Source organism: Cydia pomonella, chromosome 11 (genome assembly GCF_033807575.1).
Source record: "Cydia pomonella isolate Wapato2018A chromosome 11, ilCydPomo1, whole genome shotgun sequence".
Lineage (NCBI taxonomy): Eukaryota > Metazoa > Arthropoda > Insecta > Lepidoptera > Tortricidae > Cydia > Cydia pomonella.
Genome location: NC_084713.1, coordinates 11054951 through 11077393, shown reverse-complemented (window position 1 = coordinate 11077393; position 22443 = coordinate 11054951). Strand labels below are relative to the sequence as shown.

Sequence of the window (22443 nt, the reverse complement as noted above, 5' to 3'; positions counted from 1 at the left end):
TACTATATTTATTTACACAGTATTAAAGAGAAGTCAATACATTAAGAAATTAAGCATTGCATAATAAACTATATATATTCAGGCCATTTTATTTAAAGTTCTACAGTCAAGTGCAATAATATGTATCGAATAAATCGTCTCATAAATATGGTACTACGCTCTTATTACACTGGAATAAGATGCTATGGGACATATTTTTGAGTAAGATGACATGTGTACACCCATATTTTTATACTTGACTGTACAGTCATGGACTTTAATTGTTGAGCCATTTAGGGTTCACTTTACTTTGGAGATGTCATATCGTTAGTATTGACAACCAAATTAGCTTAAACCGTAGATGGGTCAATAATTAAAATCCGCGGCCGTACACTACACTTTTTTTTTTAATTTAACTTTATTCTACCCATAATCACAAGCCCTTTTTATCCTAATAGGAAAAAAAACATGTTTTTTATTAAAGTATTTTATTTTTAAATTGTGGGACAGTATTTTTCTCCTATTAGGATCGAAAGGGCTCGTCATTCCTCGTAGTTATTAAACTAGTTAATGTAGTTATTAAATAAAATAGCCTATACACACATATGCTAGCAACTTACTATGGGACCAGCCCAGAAATTGCGAAAAAAAAGTGTCTCCCCCATAGAAAATTACAACCAGCAAAATGTATGAAACAGCCTATTTTTTTTTCGCAATTGCAGGGTTTATCCCATAGTAAAAGTTGCTCAGTATGACCTACATATTAATGGGTCTCTTTCTTTGCCTTTTGTTCTGTTACATTACATACTGTATAACAGCAGAAAATGCAGGTGACATCGAGCACAGATGCTGGACCGGTTCGCAAAACCTTAGACATTCAGGGCACACAGTCGCCCATATTTACGCAAATTCTTGGCACATTTGGAACGTATAGCCGTAAGACTAGCCTCAAGCTCCAGGTAGTCGGACTCACCACGCAGTATGTGACAAGCGATAGTCACCAATTTGTTGATGCACTTTATAGGCATCCCAGTAAAAATTTCGTTGGACACAGGGATATGTAATAGGTACTTAACCAATTTTTTTTTACAAGAATCTTATGAGGAAATTCTCAAAATATAAGACTGTGGTCAGATTTAACTCCGTCAACTTTGCCATACATTTACTATGGGTTGACGGAATTTAGATAGATAGATAGATAGATTTTATTTGGTATTAATCATACACTGTCACATTAAGTTCAATTTAGGCATAATTAATTACAAAATTATTATAAATTAAAATACAATGTCTATAAATTATTCCAATTCACGTAAATATTAATGATAACGATTTTAAAATTCTAATGTATTAGGAAAATAATAAAATATAATTCAAATTAACTACTTACAATGAGGCACCATATAAATAACCACAATTACATTAGAATAAAGACATTTATCAGAATAAACTATAAAAGAACATGTGTGATATGGTAACGTAACCTAATTTAGACAAATCTGAAGAATAAACCAGGAATGTTTTTTTTTATTTGCTCTAGAATTAAGGTGTAAGTGGACTCTAACGACAAGGCATCAAGCTGACTTCTAACCAGTGCGTGTAAATCAACCCTATGGCCCCTATGTCCCAGAAGTGAAGATATGAAGATTTTGCTAATGGTACTTTTGTTCAAAATTTCATTCTCCTGAAATATAAATATAAGTCTAGTTATTGATATATATTAAGACAATTTTTATAATATTATTTGGTCCGGCGTAGTGAGCTCCCCATAATTATAATGTAATAGGTTATATCTGGTCATAAGTTTATATTGTAAAAATAAATATTTTATTTGGCGGAATTTTCAGTAGTTGAGGAAGCTTTCTCTTTTAAAGCGTTATTTTTAACCGACTTCAACTTCATAAAAGGAGGAGGTTTTGTATTGGATTTTACAAAGCGTATATGCTTTTACGGGACGTTAAAGTATTCTGCGAAATTAAATTACCCGATTAGGATTTATCCTGAATAATTTTCAAAAATTTGCAAATGTACCATGGCACACTATCATCCTTTTTTTGCGTACAAATATTTTTGCGACTTGAGTCAAGAAGTTATTTTGTTATGCCTTTACTTTTAAATCCCTGCTCCATACAAAACAAATCATTAAATCATTCAAATATTATGAACTGTATACAACTGGCAGTTTGTAATTTTGTATGCAAGTGCAATAAACGAGTACTTACTACGCAGATGAAGTCACCGGCACACATAAGATCTATGCAAAGTACTACGTATTTGCACATTCAATAATTCGTCTAAGTAACTTCCTCGATCTTAAGTAAGGATGCCTAAGGTCCTTGAATTAAACATCAGGTACGAGGAAGCAGGCCGGAAGTCGCTCCATAACTTATAACTTCCGATAGTTTCCAAGATACACGAACACACTAGGCGGTTTTAGTGTTCACAACATTCGAAAATAGAATAGTTTAAATAGAATGATAGCATTGAACTGTACCCCTAGTGTAAATAAATTCGATTTCGAAACGTGACGTACGCGTTTGCGTTAAGTCTCATTTTGTATGGGTTTTTGAACAGCGCGCCAAGCGGGACGTTTTGGAAAGTCAAAAATCTCATACAAAATGACACTTAACGCAAACGCGTACGTCACGTTTCGCTGTCGAAAATATTTACACTAGGGGTACTGATGTCTTGGAATGCACGGAAAATAATGCTTTCATTTGTGTTTAGGCTTTTATTAGAAAAATACTGGAATACAGGAGGTAGCTCTAACTTAGCTTACCGTTAAATTGAGGATTATCTTGGTACAAACATTTGCCTACGTTACCAGTCCTGTCTGTATGTCTATCTTTAATCAAATCATCGGGTAAGGTCGGTTGATGATCCTACCCATGCCCTAGTGGGTAGTTTGGGCTCGTTTTAGTGGGTGATAAAAATGTCCATACTTTTTAGCACAACTTAGAGAGCGAACTCATAATTTCTGGCTGTGAAACAGCACCTTGTGTAGTCAAGGTGGAACAGCGAAATCTTAACAAGACGAGAACGGCTTTGAGAATACAGATTAATTAAATACAATAGTCGGAGGCCGGATATTACCCACGAATTACTTTAGAGTGAGCGTCTCTGTTCGTAAAATAATTATTACACGATCGATATTTTGTTTGTTACTGTTTTGTTATTTAAAATTTATGTAAATTATATTTTTAAGGTGCAGTAGGTACAGCCAGCAGAGTTTTTGAAAAATCGTAGCGCTATTTTAGATCACAATATGGTAAAGTTTAATTAGCAATTTTAAGGCCTTTCTTTAGTAACTTTATTGATTCGAAACCTGGTTCCTTGATTTTGGCTCGATAGAAAAAAATACGAACATATGTCTTAGTGCATATTTAATTTGACACCATTTTTGCACAAAAGCTGAAAATATAGGTTCTTCAAAAAAGGAGTGTACAGATTTTTAAAGGGTCGGCAACGCGCATGTAACACCTCTGGAGTTGCAGGCGTCCATAGACTACGGTGACTGCTTACCATCAGGCGGGCCGTATGCTTGCTTGCCACCGTCGTGGTATGAAAAAAAAATGAAGATTGCTTCTAAAAATGCGTAATTTAATTTCGTGATAGAATCATCGATTACTTTATTTGTTAAAACTTAAAAATAATAAAATTAAAAACATCATATCAGCAATCCCGGGTACGCACAGACCCTGGACCCCCGTGGGTTACTATGTACTTAAGAACTTCAAGACCCCGCGGTCTTGAAGTTCTTAAGTACATAATAGAAGACCAGAGTCAGAAGTCTATTTTGCCAATCCATCCACATTGGCCGGTGATAAAAAAACATGCTTCCCTTGACACTCGTCTTTTGTTTCAGTTGGTCAATTTTTATCGGAAATTTGACTGCAAACAGTAGAACTCTAAAAACATTTACTACATATTATGCTATTCTTAAACTTTATTGTTGATAGGTAATTACTACATTATGGGCTGCCTTTAATACAGGTATTTTTTTTTATAAATATGAAGTATTAAGTTTTGATTATGTTTGTCTTAACAAAAATGAGGCTTGGAAGAAGACGAAGGTATCACGAAACCAAGTTTTCTCATCGCTCGCACTAAGTAATACAACTAGACTACTTAAAGCAGTAAAAACATGGAGGTGATATACGATTGGCCGGTATTGTATATATATTTATCTTCTCACGCCAATCCCTCCAAGTCCAAACTTAGCCCCCTACTAGACAAGTACAAGACGCTCTAATTAGGTCTACTAAGTTTAACAAGTTACTACCGCAATACTAATTAAGTGATACGATGTTCCGTTAAGTTGTGCTAAGTTCAGCCTAAGTTGTATTGTCTTAGTTCAGATGGGATTTGGTTAGGCTGAGACAAGCTAGAGTAATGATGTAGGGAGCTATAATTTTTCTCTTAATAAGACTTAAATAATTATTAGGTATTATGTTTACGGTACCTAATTGGTCGTTTTAAAATTTAGACAAATAAGTACTATTAACTTGAAATAACGCAATTACTAATGGATAGTATTTAATAGAAACCTAGATGTATACGCCATAGGTAGATAAGCCTTAAACAACCAGTACCTCACAGTTACGCACACGCTAGCGAATATGTCAATATCAAACTCGTGGTAAGGCTACAATTTATTATATTTCTTGTAATTCGGAAACTTCAATACAATACAAATTTTAGATATCTACTTACCCTTTTATTTGAGTTGTGCCATTTGAGATTCAAATGGTTAAGAATACATTAGTTATAAATTTAACTAAATGAATTTAGTATGTTATTAAATACACAGGTACGTAGTAACGTGCGTTACCTGACGCAGTTTGCCGCTAAAAGCATAATGCTAAAAAAGACAGTAAATATTATAATAAGTACGGTACAACCCCAGTGTCATTATGCCCCAGTTGTGTTATGCGAATATCTATAAAACGTAGTGAAAAAACATAAAAAAAGCACTCGAGCGTAACAGATGCGTAACAATAGCTCGTTACGAAACAAGTGACTCCTCGTGATATTCGTGCCATGCTGATTGAATATATATATTTCTTTACGGCGTTAATTGATAAATAAACCAATAAAATATATGCACCAATCTGCTATACTTTATATTCTTTTTATTTGAAGTAACAAATCATTATATCTAAATTTCAATCAAGTTGCTCAAGTTTGGGTAAAAGGGTATTCAGTCTAGATTTTATACAGACTTACCTGCCCCACCACGGATAGCGACAGTACCTAGGTAAACTTGCCATTTAATTCTTTACCATATTCTCACGCAACATATTCAAAGTTCAAACTGGTTTCGCAATGTAACTAAAGGTTATTATTATACGTAGTAGGATATATACCTACTCTATTCTACCGAATAAATTGATATTAAATACATTAGTACACTTCCGAAGGAACGATACCCAAGACAAACATATGCTAAGCACTAGACTAGCCGCTTGACCGTCAGAAATGGCTGCTAATGGCATAAAAAACTATTTAGCAGTGGGCCCAACTGGCCCATTACGCTGGGCAGAATGTCGGTGCTTATTAAAAATGTGGCCTGAATATCAAATTGCTATCTCCTATTGTATCGCACCCCTGCCCCGTCCCTGTTTTGAACAAATTTTCACAGAGTAAGGGAGAGTAGAGACAAACAGTGACACAAAAAGATGACAATTTTTTTCTTAGACTTTAGATAGATATAATATTCCACATGATTTTTTGCATGTAAAATATACATACATACATATAATCACGCCTATTTCCCGGAGGGGTTAGTAGAGAACACAGATTTCCACTTGCTACGATCTTGATATATCTTGTTCGCTTCCTTTACTTTCATAACATCCTTTATACACGTTCGCTGGTTGAGGATGCTCTTGACCAGGCCTTTTTCAGAATTTCCTCAAATTGATCAGAGAAAATTCGCCGAGGTCTACCCCTTCCAGCTCCCTCTTCTACATCTCCCTTATACACTCTCTTTATTAGCCTTCTTTCACTTATTCTTTCCACGTGTCAAAACCATCTCGATAAAAAAAATTGCTTCTTAATAATACATTCAAACCAAATGCATAAAATAAAAATGTATGTAAATTAGTTGAGTTATAAAGAAGTAACTGTAAAGCGAACATTGCCTAGTGAAATTATAAATCAAAAAATAGTTTTCCCCAAAGAGGAGAGATTTAGCAATGAGTTACGTCAAATAGAAAGCGTATCTGAAGGTACCTACCGAAAACATTAGACACTTATTGTTCAAATTCAAGTTTGCGTCAAACCGTGTTTAACTATTATTAGTAGTCTCTAAATTAGTGTAATCTGTACAAGCTGTAAGTACAGGATGAGCAAGATTGTTATCCAGGGGCACTAGTCCGGCCCGGGGCATTGTTTGTTTTTTACACAATAAATTCAGATGTCACATCTCGCGTGATAAATGATCGGCCTGACACGCGAGTCATATGGCGAATTTGCGCACAAGTGCTTATTTCTGTAGTTTAAGGGGCTGGTATTTTTAATGGCTAGTAAAACTGTTAAAGTTCATATATCGCCAATGCTTATTATGCTTTTTTCGTGTATAAAATTTTTCATTTTCATATTAATGATTTGTTTTTATTATTATAAGTGTTACCATGCTTCCTTTTAATTTACTCGCTGAAAATTTTAACAATCCTTTGTCTTTAAATAAACATAAAAAAAGCTGAGTAAATCAGTCTTACATGTTGAGATGTGACTTATTGTTGATCTATACAGTCCGATTGGAACTTTAATATAAGTCAAATATTAGGTTATTACGATATGGATTGGATATGTCAGTGTCAAAAGTGAGGTTTTTGTTTGAAGAAATGTCACTTATAACACTGACTTATCCAATCCATATTGTATCTAGACCAATATTTGACGTATCTTAAAGTTTGAATCGAGCCTTTAGTGGATTAACGCTTACCTGTCTAGTTCAAAACCATTAATGGAGTATCATAAGATGTTTACAGAAAATAGCAACTTAAATTGATTGATCTTTTCAGAGACACTTAGGATCATTAATTAAAATGCACAAACAAACAATCTCTACTTTTATCGTTTATACTTAACTTGTTACGGTTTCGTCGCGGGTATAAACATCATAAGTGGCAGGGTACTTACATCTTGAGTTTGGTTAAATAAGAGAACAAAAGAAACTATTCTACAGAAAAGTAACTAAACAAAATCAGTAAATATAGTATAATATTTATTTGGATTAGAACAACCGAGTTAAAAAAAGGAGGTTATCAATTTGACCGTATTTTTTTACCTGCCCATACAAAACATAAATTCTGTTATTTTTGTTTTAAATACTGAAATCTACTGGTTGGTGGTGGTAGATTAGATATTTTGTATTTCTTTAAAATTATTTTGATCCCAATTTCAGTGAAACAAACCGTAACGCTGATATTATTACCATCATAACCTGGCAGGTAAGTACCCGGAGTGAACCTGAATTAGTTACTGGAAGGCAAATCCATTTGGGCGGGTTTCCGCGTTTTTTTTGCTGCATTACGGCGGCCAATCTAGAATATTGAATAAGTAATAATAAAGCTCGCGGATGGAATATGAAGAGTGGAAAAAGTATAGGCGACACATTATTTAAAAGAGTACTGTGGGTGAAATATCTACATTTGGCATCGAAACTGTTCGTATGTTGTGGCCGTAAAGCGTAAAATGCCACATCATATCACATACTTTTGTCACAATAAGAAATAAAAGTGTGATAAGGGTTCAATAGATTTGAGATAAATGGCCGAACCATTTTTAACCTTTTGAACGCCAAGAACAACCTCAAGTCGTCGTTAATAGTCGTGCTATAACCTTCACACTTTCGAGTAAAGTTTACATGTACGAGTACGACAACCGCAGGTTACAATGTTAGTCATCACACTTGCGAAGAAAAAAGTAAATTTTGAGGGAAATAATTCTTACATACGTTGCCATTTCAAGCCTTATTGTCATTTTTGAAAGGTTAGGCATCGAAGGCGCAGATCTATCTGGCATTCAGCCACGATTGAAAATTGTGTATAAATATTTTAAACAGCTATTAAATTAATCAAATTAAATATTTTTTTACTTAAATAAATTATAAAAGACAAATTTATTTATGGCTACTTAGTTTGTATGAATTAGTGACACAAATAAAAAAAAAGCTGTAACTCTCTTGGGAGTTACAGCCTTTTCACAATCCGTAACTCCCACGTGAACAATATAGGCCTTTGTCTTTCAGTACACCTGCATGAAATATGATCTTTTTCGAACAAGTGTAATGACATTTTGCTTATTTAACTACTAAGATTAGGTTTTACAAAATCGGTTCAGACAACACCAGTCACTGTCTGTAGCAGTGTATTCATTGGCCCACAGAAGGGCAACAACTAAACGCATTACGACTTGTTACGCCGCTTCATCATACACAAAATATTCCACCTCAACCGCCACCGTTCCCACACCATTATCCTGACTGTACATTGCTATTGCTTGCCAAGCGTATTCGGGTACGACGTTCAGGCTGACTAGTGTACTGTGACCTCACAGTGCCAATTTGAATGGTGATTTTTCTTTTACTTGTATCCATCGATACTACCTACCATTGTTCTAGGGAGCAAATATCTACATGGGACTAACATAGTCATACTTATAGAAACTTAGCGGATGTTTCTCAGTGTTTAAAAAAAGCCGTATGTTGTTTAAATTCTGAATAATGAGATATTTTGATTCCAATAAAGAAAACGTGTATAATGCTTTTTTACTTATACAATTTACTCTGAAAAGCATTCTATTTACAATAACAATATACATAATGAATGTATACAGATGATTACTATAACTAGCTTAAATCTAAAAAAGGTCCTTGAGGCATTGTATCAAGGATGCTGGCGGCATTTTCTAGTTGTATAGCAAGCCGCTAGCTCTTCGGTCACCAGTTACGTTAACCAGACCCTTCGCAATTTCTGCAAAAAAACTTATGCGCGCTGGGACCTAGAGTATACACTTTTGTCTACTAATCATTAATGTCATTAATACACTAATCATTCCGTGACAGATAACTGCATGGATAATGGAAAAAAATACGGAATCTTATTCCGTTTATTTCGAACCTTTTATCGTTTATTTCGAAAAACCCATTTTTGACAAAACATGACGTAATGGTGTCGTGTAGTCGTTTGGACATCTGTATGATCGCGGAGTCATAACGCTTACTGGTTTTTCATAGTCTCGCGTTCGGCAAGCATTTAGAGCAGCACCCCTGATGCTTTCAGGGAATTTTAATTTTTTACCACGCGGTATGAACGTTTTTACACTTCGCGTAACTGACATATTTCATAGTGCTAGTCTTTTTGCGCCCTGTCCGTTAGTCTGACTATTAGAGTACAATTTTCGTTAGTGAATTTAATTGCTTTTCGTGTTTAAATAATATCCATATAGTTTTTTGATGGTATTATTATATTTAGTATTATCGACAAAAAAATATAGGAATGTCTAATTTGTACAAAATATGTGGCCAATTACAGGCATGTTCCAAGTGTTTAAGTAATAACATACGTAATCTAACAACTAAAATCACGTTACGCGAGTATCCCAAGATAAGAAGTAGTTGCATTGTCCCTACCAATTTTATCTTTAGTGTTCCATAGTTCCAAAATGGCAATAACGAGATCCTTATAGTTTCGTTATATCTGTCTATCTCTCCGTCCGTCCGTCTGTCCGCAACGAACGCAACAAAAACGATAAGCTATATTTTTATGAGATTTAGAACATAGGTGAATGTTGTGAGTCGTTACTTAGTTTAAAGTTAAAATATATATAATAATGTAATGTAAAATAATACTTAGGGGACAGTAAAAGTGAAAAAAAAACATGGCTTTTTCATATCGTATGAAGGTACGGAACCATGCATTGCGTGGCCCGACACGTACTTGGTCGGTTTTATGCCAACTTAAAAGATCTTTAAAAAACCCTTTGAAGAAATATCTTTGCAATTTTAATCCCGATATCTGTAATTAAGATATCATAACCATGCGGCGATTTCCAAAGGTACCTTACGGATTCATTTCTAAACGATGTCGGCATCTTCCATCCTGTTAAAAGTTTGACAAGCTGTCAAACCCCTTACTACCTTTTATCGCTACTTACTCGTAATTTTGACCACAAAGTCACTGTTCTGCTTGGGGTGTTTTGTCAAATTGTTTGCTCTTTTGTTGATTTGTTGGTCACAGCAGGATATTAACCTCAAAGTAGAAGAGCGGGAGTTGATTTGATTGACGTTTAAGTCAACAATGCAACAATATTTCCAAGGCTTCTCAGATTATATAGTTAATCGTCTACAAAATAATTTATTTTAGTTATTTGGATAATAGTTGAATATAGATAGGTAAAACGGCCCGTGAATAAGAATGTCAAAACTGCAACGACTAACTACCTAGTATACCTATTCACTAATTCTTTGAAAACGCATAAAGAGCAAGCTGCTTAATTAAGACCGTCAGATGTTCAAAAGCCACAAGAGTTCACACCTTTTTGCAAATAAAAACAAACATCTGCGTATCGTGGTAGCGCCGTCGTTTGTTTTTATTTCCGCACTTCTTGTCAAAACCACTTCAAATGCAACTAAAAAAATACTAACCGTGAAATATAATGTTCGCACTAATCAAACCCTGATCAGCTTCCGGTCTCATCTGTCGCGTTGGACATTTCCTGGGCCTTCATAGAAAAGCAATCGGAACGTCGTAAATGTTAAGGGTCTGAAAAGGCCCCCTGGGGTGCCGCTAAAGGCAGGACGATGTTTCTTGACACTGCCAGAAAAAGTACTTGGTAGCCCTTAAGTCCGTACAGGCGTCAGGGGTGTTATAAGGGCAGCAAAAAGCGTAATTTAAAGCTGACTTAAGGTTTCGAATTAAAATGAAGATGGGACGGGGTCACGGGTATGGGGAGTTAAAGGGATTTCTTTTCATACTAACATAGAAGGGACGATAACAAATTAGATACCTATAGAGGAAATCTTTTTGGACAACCCACTATCATTTATTTGGATTTTTTTTGTTTATTCACTTACTGATACGACTTATGTTGAGCGGCATCCTAATATTTGGTATAGATATGTATAAATTAAATAAAAAATACTTAAGGATATTTTACACACATTGACCTAGCCGTAGACTAAGTAAACAGTGTACTAGATACTAGGTGACAATATAGTGGATATAGGTACATATTTAAATAAGTAAATACAAACTTATGTCCATAGAAGACATTCATAACAAATATCTGATGGACACACAAATAAATGCCCTTACCGGGATTCAAACCAAGGACATCCATATTCGTAAGCAGTAGTAGACCGTTATAATTTAATTTATAACTTTGTTGTATTTATGTGTTTTCTATTACGCCAAACAAATATTTTCTATTTCTATTTCACAACGTCGAGTTAGCATGCGCAATCGGTTTCCGGTACCTTAATGGGAACAATGGATCTAGATCGGTATAGTAATCAGATCAGATGCCTAAGCGGTGGTCCGAGGGGAAATTACGCCTGTAGACTTAATTATTTATAGGCTGTCAGGTACTTAGGTACTTGCTCACTGTTAGTAATGTGTTATGCTTAGAATTTCCCAAAAGAATAGGATGAAGTCTCAGAATTAATCAGAAATTTCATTTTCTAACACTATTAGCCATTTCGATCCAATAGTTACTTGAAATAAAATCATTGAAAACCTAATTGCGCTCAACGAAGGTGCGGAGTGTTAGGGTCGGCAACGTGCATGTAACACTTCTGAAGTTGCAGGTTTCCATAGGCTACGGAGACTGTATACTATCAGGTATGCTTGTTTGCCACCGACATAGTATAAAAAAGCGGATATTCATATTTTTTTACTTCCACCTGTATTATAGGTTTTGATGACTTGTCTGGCCTAGTAGGTAGTGACCCTGCCTATGAAGCCGATGGTTCCGGGTTCAAATCCTGGTAAGGGCATTCATTTGTGTGATGAGCACGAATATTTGTTCCTGAGTCATGGGTGTTATCTATGTATTTTAAGTATTTATGTATTATATATATATCGTTGTCTAAGTAACCCCAACACAAGCCTTATTTTTTTTTATAGGTACGAAAGAATATCCGGTTTCAATAATTACACTTCAAGTAGGTAAACTATTGGATTGAAATGGCGAATGGTGAATGAAAATTTCTGATCATGTCTGAGATTTCATCATATTCGTTTCATAATATTGCATGGCGTGGATGGACCACCATTTAATATTTTACACTTGTTTAATATTATCTTATGGAGCTAAAAATATTCGGGAAAGCGCTAGGTTGAAGAAAAAGAAAAACTTAGTGCTTCTGGGCATTTTCCGCAAATCGACAACCATTGTGCCGTGCCTATTTTTCGTGAAATCGAGGTAGCGCTACTCTAACTACCCCAGCTCCTTCACGAAGCCTAGCAGTGTCTTCAGGTTGCTAACTGCCTCCTTTAGTGTACACGGAGTCCTTAGGTATTTGTTCCTGTATACTTCTACCTGTTTGCAGTCTAGGAGAATGTGTTTAATTGTTTCCTCTTCTTCCATGCACGCTCTGCACATGGGGCTGTCTGTTTTACCCATATTGTGTAGGTGTTTGTTAAGTGTGTTGTGTCCTGTAATTAATCCTACTATTTTACGTAGTTGGTCTCTAGGTGTTTTCAGTAGTATTTTGGTGAGCTTGTAGTTTGGTTCCGGTAAATCATCTTTGGTCTGCCTGCATGTGTCCATTTGTGTGTGATATCATATATCTAGCTGGTTGTGTATGTAAGATATTGGTAGGGGTATGATAGGCTCGGGTGTTTCTTAACCTTCTCTGGCCAGTTCATCCGCTGTATAGAAAAACCTAATTTAAATTTAAATTTTTTATTCATGTAATTTTTTCGAATGGTTGAAACCAAATATTATTAAAAGAACACCTACCATTGTCTCCTACCATCGAAGGCATTTTAAAAGCTTCTTTAATTTATTGAAGTATTATTTTCTTCTATTGGAACAGTTACATTTAATTATTTTGGTTTGTTCGATCAAAAAAATATTTTCGTGAACATTGAAACAGTGCCAAGTCTAGGTGTAAGTACCTATCGGTGGATGGGGTGGAGAGGAGAAATTTCCTTAAGATACGATACGATATGGATTAGATATGCCAGTGAAAAAATTGACGTTTTTTTAAAAAGAAACGTCATTTTTCTCTTTTCTCCTACCTTTAATGATTGACGTTATTGAACTCCTACCTTTAATGAAGTTCAAATTGGGCCGTAAACTAGCTTTACACCGACTTTAATAGAACAACGTGTAGAGTGTCATTATAAACGATATATTTTAATATGAATTCGACATTAGTGGTGACATGGCCACGCTTTGTCATTGTCAATACCATGCAGAGTTAGCTTGGTGCGATTCTAGTGATAGTATCTACAGGTTGGCCTATACAATTAAGCGTGAGACCCCGGTTGGTACAGCAAGCTATAACATTGCATGGACACATTATGAATGGAATTCATTATACTCCTCAAACGGTGACACTTTTGTTCAATAGCTTTTAAAAATTATTAAGTTTTTAGATTTCCTATTTTTCATACAAAATTAATATTATCTTCAATGTGAGTACGCCATCATTACGTTGTGATGATGTGAGTTTGCGTCTTAGAATACCTAAACTTCAAAGTCGCTGAACAATTAATGTTGCTCAGTTTGAGGAGTACAGCTTGGGTGTCTATTGTTTCCCATAAAGTTTTAAGTCATAATGAATTGTTTGTCAGCATTTTCGTCAGTCATAATTTTATTTTTCTTAGAAACGCGTAACTTTTCAGGATTGCTATAAAACAAACCTACCTTCTTTTTAGATACGTTAGTATAATATAATAACTACACGGCCGATTCGGCCACGGCGACTGCTATCAACTCCGTTAGTATCTATAGGATAACCTTACGATAATCCCGAGAAGTTAACGGTTTCAGAATTATGACAAGATAATCTGACAATCATAATATTATGAATTTCAATAATTATGTCAAACAAAGGGATCCAGTACAAAGCTTACAGTTTAGGTTTTTGCTCCCGTTGCAGGCCCGACCTGGTATAGTAATTATTTGTGCAATATGAGTCGTGGAGGGTAAATATATTTTCCTCGAACCCAAAAAAACCTGTATATGGAAATTAATTTATTTTTAAGCCAAAATTTTAATTTTGTGCTGTATTGCAAAGAATAAAAATATTTTGCTGTCATTTTATTCATTTTGGACGTAGGGCATGCAAGTTAACATATCAAGAAAATGGAAAATATATTTCCAACAGTTAAAGGGCTCCCCGCGGTTTTCATCGCTTTTTGACAAGTTTTGAGTCGTTACTCCTACATTATAAGACAAACGGCTATCGGTTCTTCAATCTTTTATCTCGATTCTGGTCAGTCGGATATTGAAAGAAATGAATACTTATTTTTTAATTAAATTTTTAAAATTATTTTCTTTATATTTAAACTATTTTCTTCATATTTAAACTATTTTCTTCATATTTAAACTATTTTCTTCATATTTTTCCAAAAGCCATTAAGAGGGTATACCACGTGATAGTCCATATAAAAGGAGAAAACGTTTTTCCACTTCTAAATATTTTCCATTCTCCATGACTTTTAGTGTGTTATTGACACAATGAAAAACTAGGTATATAGGTTTCTTTTTTTTTAATTTTCAAAACAAAAAATCCCTCTTAATTAACTTCTGATTTATCATTTAAAACAGTGAACCCAGTGAAACTCAAGTTATACGCTACATCGCTACTAGTTATAAATTCTCCTTAAAATACATAAAGTTTGTATAAATAATGTACAATGTAATTATATTTTAGAAAGCACCGTCTGCTTCATATTTTGTTATAAATTAAAGCCCTAATATAGAATTCTCAATACGTCTTGTACCGTATTCTCTAGGCACAGCGAGTGGGCGTGGCCAGAGGTGGGCGTGGCGGGGCGGTCCCTCCAGACCGCCCAGCACTCAGGAGACCCAAGTTTGTTACTGATGTTGGAAATTTGGGAATTGTTGGGGAAAGGGTATTTTGATATCGGTGGTGATTATTTATATTTTCAAATAAAAATCATGATGCGCCTTTTATATTTAAAATATTATGGTAACACCATCATTATCATAAATACTTGGCTCTTTAAACATCTTCGTCAAAAGAAAATATCTACTTACATATATTATACTTACGCAGTCCGACAGATTGTTAATGCATATAACACTTGATTTAGTCATAATATGCAGATCAGGCCAAACTGGGCTATTTAGGTACTGATGTATAATCATTGAGGTTTTAAATTTGTTTATTTAGAAATATAACATTAAGGTACTATTTGCTCGATCAGGTATATTGTGACGGATAACATTATAATATAAATAATAAAATAAGTAAACTAAAACATGACTAAACTAAATCTAAAATAATACTAATTAAAGTACCTAAATACATCTAAAAATGGCCCCTCCGGCATAGATAGCACCGAAGACGCTGGCAGCATTTCCTCGCTAGATCGTAAGACTGATGCGTTGAGCGAGGAAGCTGCCAGCTCTTCGACCTCCTGTGGCCTGACCTGATGCCTCCGACGTGGTATTAAAACAAACTTAAATTATTTAATTTGGTGGGTCCTTGCTGTGGAAATGGTCTTTTGTTCCTTACATATGTGTATAAAAATACCTATGCAATCACTATTGCATTCGCTTTTACTCGTCGCTGATATTGCCCCACCACCTGTTTTTTTAGTCAACTTCAAAATGTACGGGGTTAATATATAGGCTATACTAAGCAACTTTTACTATAGGACCAACCCCAAAATCGCGATTTTTTTTATCTATTTCATACATTTTGGCTGCACTGTTGTTGAGATTTGGTATGGGAGAGTCAATTTTTTTTTTCGATTTCGGGGTTGGTCCTATAGCAAAAGTTGCTCAGTATGAGCTATATATTCACCCAGTAAATTATTACAGGTTATTAAAAAAAACATCCATGTAATAACTGTAACAGCCAATGAAAACCTGTTTGAAATTAGAATCTGTTGTACAGTCATATAAATTTGTATACATGGGGGTACCTTTTCTCTGCAGCTGACTGTACAAGAACAATATAAGTATTAACAAGTAAATAATGCGTGATGGGAAGACAATGCTCTGCGCAATTCTACCTTATTGTTTTATTTTTTACTAAACTACTCTGCTAAACGAAACATTGAATCTCCATATTTCCATGACTACCGTGACGGTGACATCACCTTTGACGGAAATCGTACATGGTAAATTTGCTTTCAGTTTTAGCTTTTGAAACTGACTGGTTGGCTGGTGTTGATCTCGTTATAAAACACGGTTTAAGTAGGTAACTACACAACTAGGAAATATTGGAAATTTTTGAAGTACTGGCAAATTGCTAATAAAAATAGAATCTGTTTCGTTTTTGATGTTACGTTAGCGATATAAGATTTGGGATTTGTTTTTACGATATTACAGCATACTTAATCACATCATATCAAATGAGGCAACAAAACCTCATCTCACGAGTAGTTAAAGTCAATTCCCAGTGAAATTTCATCATCGTCAGTCTAACGTGGCTTAATAAGTGATCCTCGAGGGCCGTCCCCGGGCGGCTGGTCCAGAGAGATGCTGTGCGTCTCACCTCTAAAGGCATCCCTTACCCACGCGCCGCCGCGCGGTCTCTAAGGGAAACCTCGTACCGACCTTCCATTAGACAACTCGGCAACGCTCGCATCGCACGCGAATAAACCTTACAAATCTTTTAATAACAAAATAATAAATACTAGCTCGTTTTTATATCAAAAAACAATACTTGATTAGTATTTCGAATTTCCAATTGATATAGAAATGTGGCGCCACCTAGGGCAGTCGCGCCGTCCCGCTCGTAAGGCGAGGGCGTGTCCCCTGGGCGCCTCCCCCAGGGGGACGGGGGCTCCGCGGCAGGCACTCGGCGCTCTCCCGCGACGCTTGTTAGTGTTCCGCAAATCCACAGCGGGATCGCCCGTACAACCGGGACTCGATCCCCTAGCGCACATACGATAACGAATCCTAGCTGTCATTTGCAAACTTTACACTAGCTATTTTGGGCTCACGTGCAATATTCTCTATCTTTTCTAAGTGTTTTTGGATTAGAATTTAAGCAATATTTCGGGTTTTCTAAATTTTTATTGAAGTTTGAAGAATTATGCAACGGACATTATAAAAATTCCCAACCACGTAAAAACATATACTCTTAATTTTAAACTTGTCTCGCAAAGAATCCGTTCGCAAATTCAAAAAGATTCGATTCGCAATTCAAAAGCGGCGCGCTAACCGTTCGTGCGGGTCCGGGAGTGTTCGCGGGTGGTTCGGGCCGGTTCGCGATTCGGTCGGACGAGCTGAACGCGGCGGCGGGCGGGTACTCGGGCTCGCCGTGGCCGCCGCTCGAGCTCGACCCGGTGGGATGGGGACGGAAGCTGTACCCGCCGGCCGCGCCGAGGTCTTCAGGTATTTTCCTTAAATTTCCACGTTATACTTGTTACGATACTTTTTTTGTTTTGCAGTGTTAGTAAGACTGAAAGTTTTATACTTTTTATTCCTTATTTTTGTCTTCGTTTTTTATATTGATTTAATACTGTACACCAGTAACACCAAACTATATTAATTCATTAAGTTTAAGACATTAAAACTATGAGAGACTAAACACCTACTAATTTATTTGATTATTTTTCAAATTGTGGTGGTATTTCTTTTATGTTTGACTTAATTTGCTCCTCAGTTTTAAATTCAGTTTATGACCTTATTTATTTTGCAACATGGAGAAGGTAAAAGTTCATTTTCAACACGCTAGACCCATAATTTAGTAGAGTTACTTACCTGATTAATTTTATTTAAGTATGTAACATACACATCTGTGTAGAAAATATTTATTCTGTTATTTTATTTTACGTTTCTTAGAAAATATATAGCCAACTCCTGTATATCATTTAGATTTTTAATTTTATAACAATTAATCTGTTTAAAGTTTTGTTTTATTGTTGTCGAAGTCAGTGGACTAAAGTTTCTTTATTTATTTGCTTAGTACTTTTTCTTAAATTGACATCTTACTTTGCAATTTACATTGCATTACATTATATTATACGTTTTAAAATTATAACGGCTTTATTATAGACATATATTTTTAATTTTAATGAAATTGAGATTTATATAAAAAATGATTGGTATTTTTGCTTAACTATTCTACAATGTCATATTTATTTGTTTAAACAAAGTACGTAGTGAGTTTTAGCGCTATTTTTAGTTTTGCATTTAACACTATTTTTAGGTTGAGTCTGAAAAAAATGTTTTTCACATTATAAACTTTGATTTTTATTTTATTTTTAAGTGTATTCTTACAATGTATTTGATGTAATTGTTGTGTTAATTATAAATTTGGTTTTATTTCATGTGTCAGGTAGGTACTACATTTAGAGTAAGAGCCACAATTTTATATAAAGAAGATTTTATAATGCAAATTTTCGGTGTATTTTTTTAAAAACTGATTATTGGGTAATACATAACTTATTTATTTTATTGCATTTAAACATAATCACTCATGATTTGTATTCATAAAGTTTAAATGGTATGTTACGGACAAATAGCTGTTAAAAATACAAAAAATACTAGATTTTAGAACCCAGCTACTCGTACTTTGGCACTTTTTTTTTGTCCGATGAAATCAACCGCCCACCACGGCAGACGAATAACCGCGATTTTTTAACGTAATTTTAAATAAGTGAGAACAATAAATTTAATAAGTATAAACATACTAATCTTACATCGAAATAATCTTTACAGTACATATGGTGCTACTTTACCGCACTAGTGCGAAAATTAGCATATTACGTTACTATGTCGAACATTTAAAGGGCCATATGTACTGTAAAACATTGTACGATACATGTGCGAATAGGTAATTCGCAACTCGTGTCGATTTAAAAAGTCCCTTCGGTCGTGTTTTAATTTATCGCCACTCGATTCGAATTTCCTATTTTTCGCACTTGTATCGTAATGTACTATTATTTCAACCAAGATTATCACTCCGATTATGAGCCGATGAATACTAACGTAGGTGTGTATATTTTATTTCATTTATTATGCTTTGCCAACAGGTGTAGTACATATTTAAACTTATTAAAAATATGACAATAAAAACAAATTGCTCGAGTATTCACCCAATAACAGGGAAACACAACATGCCTATGAAAGTAATTGCTTAATGAATCTTAAACTAAGTAGTTTACAAATCAGTTATTGAGTATTATATTAAAAAATTGTATGAAAAGTTTTGTAAGATACAATTAGCAAATTTTTAAATTTAAAACACTATAAAAAAAATAGCAATATGTGACTTAGAAAATATAATATAAATGATTAATATTTATTTCAGACTTAGACCAAATCCATATTTTTGTTAGTACATGTTAAAACATTACTAAACTATTCAATCAAAATATAAAATACATTAATTTCAATTAAAATGACTAAACGCCATAGTTACTATAGATGGTACCAGATATTCTAAAACAATATTTTGGGGCGATGTAACTCGAAAAATGATGTATTCTCAACCAGAAAAATTTAATTGGCTTGTCCCAACTCCATCACCGAGCTGTTGGTATTGTATATTGTATTCCATACCCTGTGCATCCGGAAAGCGGCATGTTTGCGGATTATTGTGCAAAAACAATCCGTCTGAGTTTCCTCTTAATTTAGTACAACCTTAATTTATAAGAATTTTGTTTGAAATGTTATCTGATTTGGTGTAAATGACTATCTTTTGATACACCAGCTGAGCAGGAGGACCACACAAATTGTTACTATGAACCAAAAAATTGCAGCAGTCACAGTAAACATGTTCTTGGTTGAACTATTTTTTTCTCTTTAGTTGGCCCATCTTAGTGTAGGTACCTACTTACATATTTAAACGTAGTCACTACGAATCCTATTGAGCCTTTTACTAATCCAGTCTTGCAACCCGATTTGAACTTTAAGATACGTCAAACGTTTGAAATACGATACGGATTAGGTATTGATTCATTCATTCTTTTAAAATTATGGCTTCAGTCCAGTGGGACTATTTTGCCAGTATCAAGGTAATAGGAGCTTTAAATACGACTAAAATTGTACGGTTAGTACAAAACAGTTTGCGGTGATTTTATTAGCTCTTGCAAAGCGATAGCTGGCTTTTACAAGTAGCATATGGACTACCGGTCGTTGACTCCAAAACGGTGATTAAACGCGATTCAAGGTTAATTTTCCATCCACTGCATACTACCACATTAGTTAACTGTATAATAATCTATCGATATTACGCTTTAAACAATATTAATGAGCAAAAAACATAGCGATTAATCACGATGATAACTATTAAGATGGCGCTCAAACCGGAAGACTGTGTATTAGATATGTCAGTGTCAAAAGTGACGTTTCTTCAAACAAAAACGTCACTTTTAACACTAACATATGCAATTAATTAGATAATCAAATTTATTTAATTAGGAAATGTTTGACTTAAAGTTCGAATCGGGCCGTAAGTAACTAAACTGCCTTCGTATAATATTTTTCAAATAGCTTGGGTTCGGTGACAGCTGTCATCTCAATACAATTTGGCATTTTAAGGTTAGAAATTGTATTGATATGACAGCTGTCACCGAACCCAAGCTATGTGAAAAATATTATAGCCTAGTTGGTATAGGGTCCCAAATCCCAGTACTTGTAGTTTACTATGTATAAGTATTTATACACGTCTATGAATTGTATATCATCGTGTAGTACCTACACCATAGGCTTTATTGATCTTACTATGGGACTAGGTCAATTTATGTTAGATTGTCCGATATTTATATTTATAACTCATGCAGGAGGCCTGATGTTCGGCCTGCACCACCAGGACGCGGGCGGGCTGCACGCGCAGCCGCGCGGCCCCGTCACCTCGCTCAAAGAAGAGCCACTCACGCGCGCTTGGATGACGCCCAGCTCACTAGTTGACAACACCAAGTAAGTCCTTCTTTAGGCTAAGAGGTGGCCAGAAAATCCTACTAACTTTATCTGACGACACGGAAGGTAAAAAGTAATGAAGGTAGTTTGAGTTTTCCCGTGTATATACGCCAGCAAAAACGTAAAGCGCGCAAGAACGTAAGTCATACTAGAGGGTTATGTTAGAACCACTAACCTTGATATTTCCTACAGTCAGCGCTTATATAAGCGCTTTACGCTTTACGTTTTTGCGTTTGTGACCATAATGTAACTTTGTATATTATTTTTCACGTCAGCAGCTCGAACAAGGGTCATTTTCTACTTAAAAACAGTGAGCAAAATCGCATTTTGCTCACTGAGTGAGACAAAATAACATTCAAGTGACCTTTATATTCGAATGTCATTTCAACGTACGGGGCCTTACGTAATTCAACGGTATATTGACGGTTTGTAATAGACCCTCGAAATAAGTCAGACAGCATCGTTCCAAAACACCCTACGAGTCTTCACTCGTAATAAATTAATAAATGAAATAAAAGTTTAAAATTTAATAAAAACACCATATTTTACGTATTTTATTATACAATCAAAACAATACAAATCTTCTTCTTCTTCTTCTTCCTTGCTCCATCCCACTTTAGGTGGGGTCGGTTGCCACGGCTCATGGGAGGCTGGGGTCCGTTTGACAACTAATCCCAAGATTTGGCGTAGGCACTAGTTTTTACGAAAGCGACTGCCATCTGACCTTCCAACCCAGAGGGTAAACTAGGCCTTGTTAGGATTAGTCCGGTTTCCTCACGATGTTTTCCTTCACCGAAAAGCGACTGGTAAATATCAAATGATATTTCGTACATAAGTTAGTCTTACCGTTAGGCCACCAGCGCTTCGATCAAAACAATACAAATAACAACACAAATTTACGCAATTGTTACGCAGTAAATAATTCTACTTAACTACTTATAACGATCTCTACTATAGTTGACAAATACTTAGTAGTATCCGCAATTCGGACCATATCTTACAGTTTTTTTTTTACAAAAAAAAATTGTCGAATGTACTGTCAATTGATGTTAGTTAATTTATTATTTTCGTTTTATTTTATTGCAATTTCTTTCGTTTTGTTTTATTGCGGTAATTAAAGTTAATTATTAGAATACCTTCAGAAAACATGAGTGAAATAGTGATGAAGACGGATTACATTTTTTCAGGTTGTATTTTTTGATGGCTGACTGAGGAGAAAATTTTTGTGTACTACACGAGATCAAAGTTATTTACATCTCGTGCGCTTTTGAGTCCCTTACTACGCTCAAGATTCTAAATTAGGATCTTTTGCTTGCACGGGACTCAAAACAAGCACTCGAAGAAATATCAAACTTTGCTCTCTTGTTGTACAGATAA

General features: G+C 35.0%; 1 protein-coding gene across 6 annotated transcripts in view; it reads left to right on the top strand.

Annotated features, from left to right (window-relative positions):
- The first annotated feature begins 15733 nt into the window (after nucleotides 1-15733).
- The window catches only part of LOC133522825 (transcription factor collier), a 73722-nt gene continuing 67012 nt past the window's right edge, over nucleotides 15734-22443 (top strand). For 2 of the 6 annotated variants that reach the window (XM_061858289.1, XM_061858287.1), the window contains exons 1-2: nucleotides 15747-17535; nucleotides 20931-21066. In XM_061858289.1, the coding sequence (XP_061714273.1) occupies nucleotides 20939-21066 (128 nt within the window). In that variant the 5' untranslated portion in view covers nucleotides 15747-17535; nucleotides 20931-20938. Of the gene's footprint in view, nucleotides 17536-20930; nucleotides 21067-22443 lie in introns of all 6 variants that reach the window. The other 4 variants (XM_061858290.1, XM_061858288.1, XR_009800133.1 and 1 more) reach the window with 3 other exon arrangements.